The 17687-nt window shown below is 33.2% G+C and overlaps 1 protein-coding gene across 4 annotated transcripts in view; it reads left to right on the forward strand.

Moving 5' to 3' along the window:
• LOC134540257 (myb-related protein B) overlaps positions 1–15050 on the forward strand; it is a 101625-nt gene extending 86575 nt beyond the window's left edge. For 3 of the 4 annotated variants that reach the window (XM_063382891.1, XM_063382892.1, XM_063382889.1), the window contains 2 exons: positions 977–1045; positions 4933–15050. In XM_063382891.1, the coding sequence (XP_063238961.1) occupies positions 977–1045; positions 4933–5052 (189 nt within the window). In that variant the 3' untranslated portion in view covers positions 5053–15050. The other variant, XM_063382893.1, reaches the window with a different exon arrangement.
• The last annotated feature ends 2637 nt before the right edge of the window (positions 15051–17687 follow it).

A 17687-nucleotide genomic window follows, 5' to 3' on the forward strand; every position in this document is an offset into this window, starting at 1 on the left:
ATTGTTCGCTACTTACTCATATATGTTTATGGTTTCTAAGATGTATGTTAGTAATGGTTAACAATGCAACTTTTACAAATCATTTTAGATTTTTGCCCAAGACTCAATCTAATAAAATAACTTTTTTTTTTTTCAAAATGGTAAAAAAATTATTTTCATTTCAAATTCCTACATTTTTAGTACGTAATCTCATTTAGTATAGCTTTTCGTTGATATTTTTTTTTTGTATTTATAGAATTTTTCAGTTGTAGAAGAGTCGTTTTGATTTATTTTTTTTATACATGTAGTATCAGTTGAGTGTTTCACCCATTTCACATGTAATTATATGATTATATATCTTTTATTCGTTGAGTACCAAAGTTATTCCATTATATGATTTGTTGATTACATTTTGATGACATGTTTACCAATTAAATTTTTTTTTTTTCCTCTTCTCTTTCAGAGTTTTCCTTGGTTGCAGCAAGTCTAGATTCCCTTTCTATTTCCCCTACTTCTCGCCTGTATGTGTTACAATAACTACTCTAGTTGAACAGCATGCTGCACATTATCAGCAGTAGTTTTGTTATATTTCACCCACCATCACTGATTGTTTTGTATTTTACTTTTAATTATTAGTTTAAAAGAGTATCACTGAGTTGTTATTGCATACTGATTTGAAAAAAAAAAAACATAGCAAGTTGAGACATTTTTGAAGCTCAGAAATTGACTAGTAATATAATTGCTGAAAATGGGTGAAATATTCTTTAAGCGAGTAATGACTGTTGTTCACAGCACTGTATTTAGCGCACCCTGCCGTAAAGTATTTTTTTTTTTTGTTGTTGTTTGTTGTAGTAGCACAGACATGTAGTGTTGCACAGAAGTTGTAGTGATGTTGTGTTTGTATTTTCGTGTTTTTTTGGGATTCTTTGTATTCTCGTTGTCGGAAGGAATTGGCGTGGTGGCGTTTGTAGTGTAGTTGACTATTCTCCCTCCCCAGAATCTCACAAGGCACAGTGTCGTGAAGAGGATCCAGTTTGACGAGGTGGAGAAGTCGCAAGCACGCAAGGTGAGTGTGACGATAAGAGCGCTTCCACAGCGTGAACATTACGTAACGGAGATGTTCCACAGTTTTGATTGTAATTTTGTGTAGATGGTGTGGTTGTCATTTACTGATATAGTTACATTCAAAGGTATAGTCGTATAGTGAATGGTGTTTAATCGGGCATTCTGTGGTTCGGAGAATTCTGCACCAATTGAGTCGCTCACGTTGATTTTTTTCGGGTGAATTTCGGTTGTTGCCCTTGTATTACTTTTACTGTCTGTTTTCACGTCAGTAAATAGTTTTGTTTTCTAGCAGGTTTCAATTCACATTTCATGGGTACATTACCGTAATTATATTTTGAAGAGTATCCAACACTCGTCTGTATTATTTTTGCCATAGACCAACTTATTATAACTAGTTTTGAATACCATTGTACTCTACATTATAACCCTATCACAATGTTCCTGCTTATAACATCATATTTTTGAATTCCCAACATTTTTCCCGTAAGGACAATGATGTATTATTTCCTGCTTATAACATTTCATGAAGGGTGCATTTCATGTTTATAAAAGTTTGCTTTTTCTAAAATTCAATAAATTCTAAAAGAAAAATGGTTTTAAAAACCTAACTATTCCAATACTTATCCCATCTGTGAAGTTGAAAGTGTTAAAAGGTTTACTTGACACTTTACGTACATTTTTGTTTACAATCACTGCTATACAAAATAACAAATATGTCCGTTCCTTGCTATTCTAGTATGTTTCCAGATGTACCTACATAGTTCTACAATATTTTAATTTACCAACTATTGTGCGATGACAAAAAAATTTTTTTTCAATTGCTGGTAAGGAATGTAGTAATCCCAAAATTACACCTTTTTAAGTGGGGAAAAAAATTGGAAATAGGCATTCCCACCACAAACACCGTCACAAATCGTGAGACAATTCTACAGAAATGTGGCAGTGTATCTTTAAAGACAAATAAAATGTAAGCTAAAACCACAACGAAGTTGAAAAACTGTTTGCTTGATTAAGCAAATTCGATTATCGAGTGTCAGTGGTTTTAACATTAAATTTGTTTACGTAGCTTGATGAATCCATTGTTAAAAAGTTCAAATACTGACGAGTACTAAATTGATATTTCCTGCTTATAACTTTTTTTTTTTTCCATATGCTTCCTTGAAAAATGTTATCACAGGGTTACGGCTTCACCACTCTGAATGCAACAAGACGTGATGAAACTGTCTCCAACAGCCTGGCTACTCTGAACTGTCGCTGTATTGTAGACACACGTGCTGAAGATGTTGAAGAATAAGTTAATACATCCGAGTGTATTAAAATTAGAGTTCAGATATTAAAGAACGAGCATGTAGAGTTGATCATAGTTGTTTTTCTCTCCCATGTATCAAAATTCATCCTTCAAAGGGGTGAAAATGAAGATAGGGTTTGGTTTATCCGTCTCTTTATCTTTATTGACCTGGTTATGATCACTAATACAACTTCAGCTCCTATCCCATAAGAATTTTTTTGCATAAACTGCACTTATAAACTTTTCCGTGTTTGAGGCAAGCGATGAGACTCTTTCATGAGCAAACTGAGGGATGGTCGCGATAATATTTTTTTCGCTAGGCGTCTCGTCTCGCTCGGTGTGGCCACGTTCATGAGAAAACATTGTTTTACTCCCAAGTGTCTCGTCGCGTCTCATCTCATGGCATCCAGTGTGGCCAAGCCGTAATACTGTGTATGAATTTTCCTTTGCTGTTCTCATCAATGCTATATTTCCAATCGATAAATCCTGCAGAGTCACTAATGTGGCAAGGTTGTGGTTACGACCATGTGGATTGAAGACCTCTCACTATATCTCAGCATTGAAAGTACAGTATTGTAGTTCTTTAAAAAATTATTTGCCACAAAAAAAAAATTACAGTAGTGTAAATCTCATGACTGAAACAGTAGTTCTATTACACAGGTACATAGGTTCCTTACACAGGTAGAAATAGGAATAGTTTATGCACAGATAATGGTGAAAGGTGTAAATGTATGAAATATTTTCTGTAGTGGTTGTTTGAAGTCAAACAGGGAAAAATTAAAAATATTAACTGTTTAAAAGTTATCGTCACGTAGGTGAATATTAAATAAAAAAATATTTGAGAAACTGCTGAAAGTTGTCCAGTAGAAGAGAATAAACTGCATTATTTAGATGTCATCATTAGTTGCAAAAATTAGAAGGACTTGCAAATGTGTGTCAAAAAATTTTTTCCATCTTTTCTACCCCCCTCCATCACCAGTCTTTGCAAATTTTACCGAGTAACGCTTAATTTTACTTTTGTTCATGTACCGGCTGACTGTCACTAATTTTTTTTTGTGCAATTTGTTGCAAACATAGAGAGGCATTCTTACTTATTTGATCTCTTCCTTTCATAATTCACCTTTAAAAAAATCCTAACCTTCACCAGGATACAACTTGACCTACATTGATAGGTTGTTATCAGCAGATCTCAGTTCATTAGTTCTACTTCTGAATGCCCTATAGGAAGTGTAATGGTCTCATTAGTAGTCACTATTATCTCTTAAGTGTATTTCAGATACAGTGAAAACTGGGAACATACCAATTTGCTTAAATGTCTGTCACAAATTAAATTGCCAACCAACAAATTTTACTAGGTCGGCACAAGTTATATTTGGATTTTTTGTCACAACATACAACTGTAGCCAATGTTGGTGAAATCAAATTTGACGTTTCTTAATAAAATAATTCAATAAAATAAGAGATTGATTGGCAAATGATTATTGAGCATATTGCCCTGAGACACCATCCAAAATGTCATTATTATAGAAAGTACATATTTTGTATGTACAGTTGTAGATTGCTTGCAGATTGCTCGCTCCTCTGTACCAGTTGCAGTTACAATTGAGCAGTAGTTATCGGCCATTTTATAGTTAGTGTGTTCAACATTAATGTACAAATTTTAAAATAAAAAATTCAAATAAATACTAGAGTTGACTTGACCTAACTCTTAGCAATTTTTTTTTCCTCTTCAAATCTATTTAGTACATACATTTTGGTACTAACCCCATGCTAAATAATTTACATTCATTGAATTTAATATGTTAAAAACTTTACGATTTTGTAATCTTGAGTTGACTTTTTATTAAAAATACTGAATAATTTTAACTTTTTTTTTTGGGGCATTTCGGTGCGTTATGGCTAGGGACACCTGTATTTCGCGAATACATTTCGTGTCAAGGTATGTCACAAAACACTGTAGCTTTTTCTTAGCGTAATGGCGAATCGTGTGCGTGCAGCAGTATACGGTATCCACGTTCCCATTGGCCCCTGTCAAGTGCGGGAAAACACCTCTCGCCGACCACAGCCAATAACTACAAGAAAAAAAACCTACGGTGTTTTTGCGATGCACCTAGACACGAAACGTATTCGCGAAATACAGGTGTCCCTAGTTATGGCATGTTAACTCGCGTTACGGGGGTGTACCGATGTGCTTTCCAGTGTTTATTTCCAGCCTTATCGCAACTCGCCGTGTAATCGCGTCCCCGGTTACCGCGGGCGGTCGCGTCCTCCCGTCGGCGGCTGGTACCGAGAGTGGAGCGGAGCAGGGGCGCAACAACAGGGGGGGGGGAGTATTTCCCCCCCCCTCCATCCCTTTGAAACCTTGAAGTGGGGGCAAAGAAAGTGCTGTATAATCAATTTTCAGATAATAAAACTGCTTAAATAGCACCATTTTACATCTTGAAATACAAATTTTCCCGGGGGAGGACCCCCGGACCCCCTGCTTCAATAGGGGGGGATCAATGTTTCTTTATAAAAAGGTATATTGCGCGCCCTCCCCCCCCCCCTTTGAAAATTTAGTTGTTGCGCCCCTGGAGCGAAGCGTGTGTGTGTTCTTGCAGCTGGACGTGAGATGGGAGATGGTGGCTTGCGGCCAGACGAGGGACCAGCTGGAGCTGACGGAACAAGCGCACTGCTACCTGAACAACACCGCGCTGCGGCAGCGGTCGCTCAACCTCTGAGTCCCCCGGCCGCCGCGCTGCGTCCGCCCGAGAGAGAGAGACAGTGCACGTGGCTGGTTTTTGTAGACCGCTCCCATTTCCCGAAGACTCTGTGTGTGCGTGTCGGTGTTGACGTTAACGTCCGGTGGGCGGAAGCCGTAAAAATTTAAGACCTCGGAACGCGATTCGGCCGATTTTACCGGCCGGGGGGTGGTCCTTCCGTGCACGTGTTTAAAAGAATTTTTTTTTGTACATTGTTTTTTTTTATAGCTTTTATAGTTTTTTTTCGCCAGAAGTTGCATTTCTTCACCTTTGTTACTTGTTGCTGTAGTTTTCTAGTCTCAAATTATATGTTTTATTCTGTAGTATTTATTTCACCTGTTAGTATTGTAAGCTGCCCCCCCCCCCCCCCTTTTTTTTTTTTTTTTTTTTAATTATTGAAAATTTGATTTGTTTATATCTAATTTCTATTATTTATTCACCTGCTGTTTAATATGAATTTTTTGTAAGTCTTTTCAAAAGTGTTGTATCCAATGGTTTTATTATTAATTGATGCTGACCTAATGTTTATTTAGTAACTAAACATATCCATTTAATTGCATGTATGTAATCACTTACACTATTAATTAGATACACAGCTAGATTTATCTTCTGTTGTGTTTAAAGAAAAAAAAATTCATGGTGTATGTATTTTAATCTCACTTTTTTTTATATAAGTTTCTTTCACCACTGGCAAAATCAAACGTGTTTTTAAATACTCTCATTAGTTTCTAAAAACACTTAATATTCTTACTTAATTAAATTTATTAAAAATAAAAAAAATTAAGTTTATGTAACTGTCACAAGTAGATAAAATAGTGAGATTGATGGAAAGTCAGAATTCATTGTGAATTCTTTTAAAAGTAACACAAAAAAAATTTACAAATAGCATTTTAAAAGGGGGATTCTATTTTGTGTTGTAGCTGTTCACAGACATTAGTTTGTGAAGTAAGTCCTAGGTACTGCGATGTTTGCCATGATTTTAATAGACATCAAAACATTAACTACTTAAAAATTGTATTAAGAAATGGCTATCCCAGTAAGTAATTAAATGCATCATAAAGAAACACCTTTAAAATCCAACAGTCTTTAACATTATTATGCTTTGACTAATGAAAGTAGGATTTGAATATTATAGACACATACGTATATATATTTTTTTCATCTATAGTTATGCACACGAACTGATAGTTTCAAATAGAGATGAGTAATTTCATATTTTAATTGCTGGTTATTGATTCTGGCATTAATAATGTTGATAGCACTTGATGTCTTAGACTTAGGGTGTAAAAGGCATTGAACGTGATCAACACAAATTTTTTGCTATTAAGTTCTAAAATTTTACGTTTCCTTCGCTTTCTTTTAAAAAGATTAGCTCTAGGTAATCAATACTTTGATATAAGACAGAACTGCACTTGTCTACAGTAACTACTCTATGGGTGCCAGAAACCAATTTTTCCCCAGCATGTGACGTTAGTCGAGATAAGGGGGGAAGAAAGTCCTTAAATTTGAACGTAAGTCCAGTTTATGTAGTTTCAAGGCTCCGTTTCGCATGCCAGGTTGATTATTTCATTTTCTTGTCTTTATTATTAGTTAAGGGCCATTGTTGTAAATGTATCACGATAGATCTCTTGCATTTTAAGTTTGTGTGGTCACTAATTCTGTCGTCAGATATGATGAAACTTTATTTGCAATCTTGCTAAGTGCCATGCAAGTGATCGTAGTATACGAAAGCTTGGGGTGACTTCGTACCACATTAGATAGCACTTGGTGAATATCTGCTTACAAAATTTGGTAGGAAAAATAAAATACAAGAGAGCTATCATGAATAATCTTCAGAGTTAATCCTTAAATAGTAGGTTTGACAAGAAATTTGTGAAAAATAACCATGCAGTGTGAGAATGATCCTTAAGTAAGTTGTTTTAACTGATGTCAGTTTAGCTGAAGTTTTTTAAGGATAGTTTTACCCTGCACCTTACAGAAACTGTACATGAACTGTACGTCAATATATTGATGAACAGTCATAAATTGAATTTATTGCATTTTGTTTTCACTAGGCAGTGTGCCTTAGAGCAGGGTTTACTAGTCACTGTATGCCATGAAGCCTGTGTAGATATGAAGCAAAAATTTTTGTAATAAAAAAAATTGGTTTACTTTTATTACAAAGGTTCTAAACCATTTTAAAACTACAATAAAAAGGATAAAAATAACAAAAGTGTGAAAAAAATATTGGCATAGAAAAATGTGTGTTGTGAACCGCCTGTTTCATAAATTCGTGGTTAGGGTGTCTTGGTTGTAAAAAGGTTGGCGATTCACTGATTTACACAGATGAATCTTTGCTCTTCTGTATTAATACATCTTTGTATCATCATTATTTAAAATTATTACGAAAAGTTTTGGTCACAAAGAAAACACATCTTAATATTTACTTCTTTTTCTATGGCTTCCGGCCCAGTAAGTCTGACACCACTGTACATTTTTTCCCTTAGTGATAACAACTTATCAGCTCTCTCTGTCCAGTTTTGATTCATTATAAGACAAATAATGTCTACTAATTTTATTTATTTACCGTAGTAAGAAAGTTAAAGGTGATTTCAAAAAGGTGGTGTAGATGTTAAAAAAAATTAGCATTAACAACAGGCATACAATTTTTTGGCCTATATTTGAAGTACATACATACCAGCAATTTGGTAATGCCGGGTGAATTTATGTGTTACTGTATATAATTACTGCAAGCTGTTTCAAACAAATTAAGACCCCCAAACACCTTGTATCCAAACTTGTGCAACCTTTGAAGTGTCCTTATTGGTTGAGAAGTTGAAAATAGCAGTTGTGTGTCATGCATGCGATTCGCAAGGTTTGGGAGTTGGATATCTTCGTGAGCTGCTCTTGCAAACATTTTGAGTTTTCCTTGATTTTTTTAGAATCCCAGCATATGGATGGAGTATATATATATATATATTTACCACATTGCAAAGTTTAGCCTGCGTAACATCTTTCGCCTGAATCCAGCACAATCTCAAATTTTCCTTGAACTCAAAAATAAGATACTTGCAGGCTAAGAAAACTAGTTTTCATATATATGTTACTGGCATTGTAAAAATATTTGATAAATCATGTCTCAAATAAATTTGTCCATTTAAAGTTTTTCTTCCAAAAAAATTAGTTTACCTCATGCACATTATTGGAATAGCCCAATAGAGTTTATAACTAATTTAACTTACATTACTAATTATTCACTGTAAAGATTGTGAAATGAATTTTTTAAACTGTATAGTTTACATTCGTTCACTCTTTTGGGTTTAGTGACATTCTGCTAGCAACATTACTTAAACCATCTGTTTGCATTAACTTCTTTTGCAGTTTACTTGTAGCTTCTACAGTCACTGCGAGTTAGATATTTATAGGGATTCAGTAATATAATTGTAAATAAAATTTTAAATATGTAGTTTTAATGCTTTTGATACTTATAGTATGTTGTCAGATAAATAGCTTGTTCGAACAAGTTTTAGTTTGTTTATTATAAACAAACATGTATGATTCCAAGAATCTTGATGTACATCACATGCCAATTTTCTTTTTTGTAACATTGTGTTTGTCAATTGTTTTTTTTTTTTTTTTTGTAACACTCTACAGTTTGAGTATCTGCTGCATTTGTATGATATTTTGTAATATGTATAGTTTGTGTAATTCATATGTATTTATATGTTTAGAAAGTTATTTAACTTTTGTTAACAGAATTTTGTTTTTTAATTCTACTAAAAGCACGTAACATTTCAATCTAGTGCACAAAATTCTTGGTCAGTGGATATACATATGTATTATGTTATATAGATGTTTATGTTGCTTGTAGCCCATGAAAGAATGGTTATTGTGTGCCTCTTAAATAGTTGATAATTTAAAACTGACAAAATACCTTACAATGTTACAATCAATTTGCATTCTATATTAATATTATAAAATAAATTATAGGCATAACAGGGTGTGACTAAATAAGTGATCCAATTAATTCTTTGTGTATAACTTAAGTGAGGAAACTAATTAAAAAAATATATATATTACAAACTTTGCATGTGAACCGTTTCTAGAAATATCATTGCAGAGTTATGGCATTTAAATTCAATTTAGGAACTAATTTTATGGTAATTTAAATTCATTTTAATGCTTACAAATTACAAATATTAAAGAACCCAAAAAGGATTGTTTGCATTTCATAAATTTGATAATGAGATATTAGGTACGTATCAATGTAAATTCTGAAAATTATACCTTGTTAGTAAATTTTTTATTTTGAGACAATAACCTAATTTTTGTGTAAAAAACGGAAACTTTAAATAGGATTTTTTTGGGAATATAAATGCCTTTTGTGTGGCAGTCAGACTTTCTGTGTTGAGAGAATTTTTGTGATATGCTAGGGTGGCCACCAGCCTTGAATGTCGGGAAAAGCGGGAAATATGCATAAATTTTCGTCGTCTGGAAAAAAATACGTGGAATTATGCTTGAACTACGTGTTGTCACCGGGAATTTCATTATCACTCTCGCAGATGGTATGCCTGCTAGTTTTACAGGTTATGTCAAACCTAGACTTTTGATATTAGAATTTCATTTAAAATTAACAGAAAAAAATTGTTATAGTTTTTACCGTTTGATAATTGGTGGCAGTTCTGCTTTAAAAAGGTTTCATTAACTTTGATTTATTTTAACGACCATGGCCATGTTGAAAATTGGTGGCTGATCACCAAACAATTGAATACCTTTATCGCATTGTCAATATGGCAGCGTTGTTATTTTAGAGAAATATTTTGAGACGTTGCTTATGAGTCGTTAATCTTACCTGATAATTCAATTTTTTCAATTTTATATTGATCAAATTTCGTATTCTGCTTCCGACCAATTTTAATTTCACAAACTTTGGCTGGCTGAAATAGTGTGTGAGCATAAACAAGAGGATTGCATTCACTTTTTTTTTTTTACTTTACTCTACTTTTTAATTCTTTAATTATGTTTTATATTATTTTGTTAGAATTTATAGATATAAAAAAATTTTATTTATAAAATATGGTACAATAGGGTATTTGATTATAGTGAAAATATTGATTTAAAAGTTGTTAGCTTTGCAGTAAACATTTTTCAAAACCAATTTGGCCAACGCATTATTCAGAAATATATATGATTATTATAAGAAATCATTAATAAAATAATTAAATTCTCATGTTTGACCACGTGATTGAAAACGCACGGGATTGGCTGAATCTGGCGTGACGTCACCTGCTTGTAAACAGTAAATGCCAGTCGAAGTTTTGTACGGTGCATCGGTGTTTTCTTCAAGGTTTTTTCGTCATATTAACTAGTATTATTATCTAATGCTGACTAAAAGTAATAAATTATTGTAATTATTAGAAAAAATACGATGGAGACCAACTTCATTAAAGCTGACAGTGGAAACCTCCCGAGAATAGACGCAATAATGGTCGGACTATTTTTTAAAAACAATCCCGATTTTTATGCTGCAGAATTATAAAACGTGAAAGTAGCGTTGTAAGTGTTGTTATAAATGATTAAAATATACTTTTAAATAATTAAGTAAATTAGAAAAGCCTTAAAAACGTTTTATTATTGTAAACATTTTATATAATGTTGACAGATTGATTGGATTGACCATTCAATAACAAAAGTAGGGTTCCCGTTAGAGCTAATTTAAAGCGAATAAAAATGAAATGATGTATTTCAATGTATATAGATATAAAATTATTCACCAAATTATCGTTTTGTGAACCACAGTTATGTCAACATTACTTTAATAGGTAAGAGTTCCGTATCGCGTATCCAAATTGGTCTCTTGCTATGGATGGCATGATCATGTACATTTTTGTTACTGTGGTACATAATTTTTCTGTTTTAGTTCGTCGAAAGATTCTGGACATAATCAAAATTTGTGGTAAAATAATGACTAATGGTCGTAAATTGAATGCACAATATATTTTACTTTTTATTCAAATCAAGATCATAAATCATTGGTAGATCACGGGTGCGCCATCTAGTATCGAGTAACGAAACGTTACACACGGCTGGATTTCGTTACTCACATTTTTCGTATGTTTTACCGTGTTTAACGTATGCGCGCGCATATTCAATGATTTTACGTTACTAAGAACAATGTTTGTTTATTAAGTATAATTTGGAAATTCGTCGTCCAAGTTTTTTATTGTTTATAATATTTTTTTTTTTTTTACAAATTAGAAATATGTATGTTTTTGTTTTTTATTATCACGTATTTTCACATTTTTTTGTTCTTATCTTAAAAGAGATAATATAATAAAACCGCTCTAATGAGATTTAATTGTTACATGGTTAACAAAAACTGTTAATTATCAGATATTAATTGTTTATATTCTATTTATTATTATTTACGCGACGTCATACTGTACGCGTACGCAATACGACTCTATTCGTTGCTGCAACATAATATAGCATTTTATGCTGTATCAGAAGTAACGAGTAACGTAACGATACGATAGTAACAAGTACTAATTATAGTAACGAATACATACGGGTATGCTTTTTTTCGTTACTTTTACACCTCTACGTGAAAGCTGACAGTTTGTTTACAAGCATGTGACGTCATGACATCAGGTGACCTGCAAACATGGCGTCTCACCGTTTTGGCGGCTTTTTTATTCATTTAAACTTTGATGGTGATTTTCATAGAAAGTAGATAACTTCACAAAGAATTAATCAAATTGCTTAGGTATTATGTCATAATGAACAATTTTAGACATTTACCTAAAACCTGTCAAATACCCTATTAGTTAGCGAAATGGCAATTTTTCAAAAAAATTCTATTCACAAATAAAAATATGCAAGTATTTTGATGAGCACATGAAAATGTTAATAGCAAGTGTTTACTTCATTCGCAAACTCTGGATCCATGTTGACTAGAGCAGGAGCATAACAAATTTTTGCCTATTTTTCTTGAGAGGTTCTTGCTTACCAATATCACCTTTATTCTTGGCAATTAATAGTGTTATGGTGAGCAACAAAATGTAAGATATAGTAGCTTAATAATTTCAAATAAGATTATGAATCATAAAATATAAAAGTGCCAGGGAATATCATTTAAATATTTTCGGATATTTTAACAAGAACTATAGCTTATGTTTCAGTGATAAGCCAATAAAGGCACTTGGGAAATTTAACCTACCATATGACTATGTATAGTAATCATTTTTGTTTGGGAAAGCAGTTTGGAACCTATTGTGTTAAAGTATAATTTTTTTTAAGTTCTGGCAGCTCGGAAACAATTAAATTGTTAATGCTGTCTTTTGTTGGCATATAAGTATAGAGCATGTGTTGTTAATACATAACGTTATATCGGCATCTTCAATTTGCGTAGTTTCACCATTAAGAAAATTCCTTGAAAAACTAAATTTTGTTCCTTGAAAGCCTGGAAATAAAAGATTGGTGGCCAGCCTGTAAGTGCAATCTCTTGAGCGTTGGCTGAGAGGTCAGTCATACGCAACATATGAATGGTGTACAAACTTTATAAATGAGGCCTCTAAAGCCCACGACGCGATGCAAAAATCTTAAGTAATTTCTATGGCTGCTAGCGTTAATCAGACCGCTGGCATTCTCTCATAAAAGTTTTTGGTAGTTTAATGAATTTTTTTTTTCTGAGAAAAGTTACCTTCAAAATAAAAATTGTGACCAATCATGTGGTGGTATCTACTATCAAAACTGTCAGTTTTCTGTGGGTTTTCAAAAAATAATATTATGAGTGTCTTGTATGTTCAGAGAGTGACAATGTTGTGGAAGTGGGCTAAAATTGTGGTGAATGTTAATCTTGGCAAAATACTGAAAGTACAAACTGCCACAAATAAAACTATTTTATCATGGTGCAGTCAATCTAACATGATAGTTTTTATAATCTACACCATTTTTGTCGACTACTGCTTGGTATACAACTTGAATGTAGTCTATTCCATCTGACTATACATTATAATTAGTGGTTGGTCAATTCTGAAATTGAAACCGACCAATTCCATTGATTCTAATGGATCAAAGGATTCTTAATAAAATTGTTTTGGATTCAAAGCTGGTCAGTTCTTTCCCTATTAGATTGAAAGTGTGTGGGTGTCTTATATTTTTAATAAGACCATTAGTCTGTTAGTTAATCCATTCAAATAGGATTTTTGGTCAATAAATAGGTATTCGTCCAGTTAATTTAGATTAAACATCGATCATAATTACATGTGTGACATAACATGAAGGTTTTTGAATCCAAGTCCATAAATCAAGAGGCACTTTTGAGTATTTTATCTTGAAGAGTACGGAACTTGATGGAATCTGAATTTAAGTATCCAATCTCAAATAAGAAAATCTTAGTGGGAATTTAAAATGGCACATTTAAGTATTAGTTTATTCAGTTGAAACCTCCGAACTGACTGTCGTACATGCTTAAGATTCAACTCCGCCTCCCACTTTTTAGATTATTATGAACAGTTGTTTTTGAAATGGAGCTGTTTAGACAAATTTGTAAGCATTTGCAATAGTACTTTACTTTTCTAACAAAATGGATTAAGACCCTGCCCTGGACAAACGCAGTCTGCAGAGCTACAGCAAAAAAAAAAACACTCAATATGAAAACTGCTCAAGATATCGTGAGTGGTGTCTGTTTACAAAAAGCATTTAAGAACACGCTGAGGCAGATGTTTAGTTTGTGCAGTTTTCAGACCGTATTTTTTAGGAGTGAAAATGACTGAAACTCCTATTTTTTTGGATTAACTTCCAGCCACAAAACGTCCCGATGAGGTTACTGAAAGCATTCGAGAGACTTGCATTTTACCTTTATCTTCATTTCTCTGCCATGTAACGTTACGGTCACCGCTCAAATCTCTCAGTTGTCCTGTGCACGACGAGAAGACTACGCGCCAGACTGCGGCCTTGCAATTAGAGGCGACACTGCGCTAGAAGCACCAGCGAGTGTTGCACTAATCATCCCGCCTCACTAACACAAATACCTGTTTAGGTGAGCCTCTTAATAAGTGACCACTATGCATTTAATCAGGCAAAAAAATTTAAATGTATAAATGTAGATAAGATGATAAAATTTGCTGTAAAAGAAGAAAATGCAATGCTTAAATAAATGAATATCTGAAGATATCCTGATTAAAAAATAACGGCATGAAAATATACTAACACAACAAAATAACGGCATGAAAATACACTAACACAACTTCAGGATTGAAATGAGCCTTATGGTAAAACGTTTTGTGTTTCATTGTTCAGGGCAATGATAAAAAAAACACACGTCAGTGTAGGGAATTACAGAAATTATTTCTAAGTTATGCACACTTGCAAAAGTGAGTTCTGTTAATTTAGTGACATTCATTTTGCTGTTGCAACTTGAATTTTAAAAATTGTATAGATATAGAGGTCAAAAATCTTCTATTGGCGTTATTTCATAATGAAAATTTTGTACATCAAGGTATTAATTTGTGTTTGCAGAATGGCTTGCGATCAACAGTTCAATATGCCATTATATAGAAATAATGGTAGTACAGTGAAATATCATTTTATATATATGTAAGAAGAACAATTAATTTCTTGCATTCGTTCATTTTTAAGCCCATGTTAAACTAAGCCCAAGTTAAGCTAACGTAAGTATGCTTGTTTTTAATTTGATCATACTTACCTATGTGAATTGGTTAGTGAAAGTCACTATTGCAATGATTATTCAGTGTGTATGTGAAAGTCTTTGTGATCAGATGGTAGGGTTTGTTTGTTATACATCACATTTATTTATATACTTGCCATTGTACAATTTTTTTTAAACGTAGGTGCAAATTCATGTTCTTGCCTCTTTTTTTTTTTAAAGAAAAACTAACTTATGTGTTACTTGTAACATTTATGGTGCTGCATGGCTTAATGCATATATTTATGTAATATATTTTAAATATGTAATAAAAAAATTTACCCACTGAGTGTTTTCTTATTATTAATAATTGGTAGCATATCTTATGCATATTATTAGAATAACCCAATAGGACGTTTGTAAGTGTCTGTATGTTGAATAAAGAATCTGTGTGCATAGTGAGTGACGTAGAAAATTTTTGCAAAAAGAAATGCTTGTGACAGAATTTTTAGGATTATACTTAAGATTCATTTATAAATCTGTTGTTAGCAATTTATACAAGAAGATATTACTTTTATACTACCAAGAAATTTTTTATTTTATTTTAACTTTTATAATAATAAACAATAGGAAAATTAAAGTTAGGGGCTAAGGTGTAGTAAAAAGGATTTTATAGGCATGATTTAGGTTTAAAAGTAAATAGAAACAATTAACTGTGATTAAAAAAATAAATTAATGCCGAAAGTATTTTTGCTTGTCTTAAAGGCTGTACCGAAAAGTTAAATTTGAAACAACTGTAAACACGTTCAGACTTTTCATTGTGTTGTGTGGTGCTTATTGTATGTGCTGTCTTTGCTGTTTGTAGAGATGTGCATATTTATCACACTTGCTGTAAATCTAAATGTTACAAAAATTGTTTTGGTTGTGTAACATCTTAACTCTCAGTATACAGCATTTTGGTTGGAGTAGTTTCGTGAATGTAACGGAAATGTGTAAACACGGAGCTGCCATCTGTGACGGATGGGGCGAACCAAAGTTAACAAAGATAAAGCGAAACTACTAAATGTAACTTGATTTTCGATGCTACCATGTTTTCTCGCATAATCGTCGCACATTTTATTCTAAAATCAAGTTTGAAAAGTAGGGGTGCGATGATTATGCGGAAAAAAAATTTTTTTTGTTAGGTAAAGTTATTCACGAAAACAAAACCCATTCATGGAAAGTATGTTTATTTATAAAGTGAAGTTTAAAAGAGCACGCCAATCAATTTAAATTAATAATTCATGCAACAAAAACCTTTCTTCAACTTTGAATAGAAAAACTAAATCTGTGACGCGAACGCAAGCCACTTGAATATGTGGCGTGAACTAACGCGTAACTGTCGTAGTACACGCTTGCCACGAAAGAGTGCGGGCCATCAAATGTAGTTAACTCGGCACTTGACAGAGAGCGCGTGTTGCATGCAATTGGCGAGATATCGATATTAGACTACGTGCGCGCGCTGTATACGGGAAGCAACATAACCAAACACGAATGATGCCAACTAGCGCTGGCTACATGTTTATAAACAGTACACTGCGGTGACGCGGACGATCAGATAAAAGAAATAACGTTTAAAAACGTCTTTATAAGAAAATTTACACGTCAGACAACTTTGTATTTCCGTTAAATAAATAAGTGGTAATGTCCGAATAAATATTAGATTTCTACTTTAAAATACTTCGTTTTATACGAAAAGATACCTACACAAAGCACTCGGCATCTAAAAGCGGGACCAAAAATATCATCAGACGTTCACGCAATAAGTTTTTTATCCCAATTTTGACGGCCTAAAATATAGGTGCGACGATTACGCGATAAAATAGGGTATATGGTGTATTAACTAGCGTTTCGGTGCTTGTGGTGTTTTTACATGCTTTTTCAGTTTTGTTGCAATTCACTGTGTGTTCGTATGGCAATACTGACAGACATGGCTGTGTGGTGGCTTGTACCCAGCATTGCCAACCCTGGTGATTCCATGGTCCCTACCCCAAAGTGTGGATGGCTTGTGAAGCTGTACAAGCGAGCAATGGAGTTTGTTCGGGAGTTACAAGACACTTGCGTGCGGCGTTTCCGGGCTAATTGATAAAGTACGCGGCCTGGAAAAAGCACACTAGCCTAACGTACCTCACGTCCAGTTGAAGGAAAAAAGTGGGTGAGTAACTAGTCTTGCGGTTAAGAATACTATGTGTGCAAGATGGTGTTTTGAAAGTTAAATTTTATTGTGTTGGTCAAATTTTGTTCTCCAGTTTTTAAATAATTCCATCAGAATTTTTTTGAGATTTTGTCATTTAAGACATTTTTCTTAAAAATTCTGCACCTGAGATTGCTTTTTATCTTATTTTGGTTGTTCCAGTGTTTTTTTGAGGTCAAGTTTTGTTGTAGTGTGGTAGTTTGTCTCAAATTAAGATTTCACTTTCCTCCAAAACGTATTAATTCTTTGGTGAACGTGTTGGTGCTGAATTTTAATTGTAACATGAAAAAAAAAAATTTTGCTAAAGTGATATGGAATTTTTTTTTGTCTTTGGGAGCTGAAATAATTTGCTCTTGGAAGTAACTTAAAACTGCAGAACTTGTGGGCAACATCTTTACAAATGGAATGTCAAGAAGTGCGTACTTTCACTTAGAGTATTCCAATTGTGAGACCACAGTTACAGTGGTACAGTCAGGGGTTTCCTAATCCACTCTCTGACTACAGCAAGCCAAATCAAACTTAAATCTAAACAAGCTAGTTAATAGTATAAAATAAATGTTAATAAATGCATAGTTGTGTAATCCAAAGTTTTATTTTTATCAGATGAAATAAAGTTGATTAACCAACTGGGCAAATTCTTAAAATAGATCAGCCAATCTTTTGAACTCAAATATTGGAAACTGGGAAAAATTAAATAACTGGAAACTTAATGTGAAGGATGTAGGATTGTCAGGAAATAAAGACAACCAAACA

This window comes from Bacillus rossius, chromosome 16 (genome assembly GCF_032445375.1).
Source record: "Bacillus rossius redtenbacheri isolate Brsri chromosome 16, Brsri_v3, whole genome shotgun sequence".
In the NCBI taxonomy this organism is placed as follows: Eukaryota; Metazoa; Arthropoda; class Insecta; order Phasmatodea; family Bacillidae; genus Bacillus; species Bacillus rossius.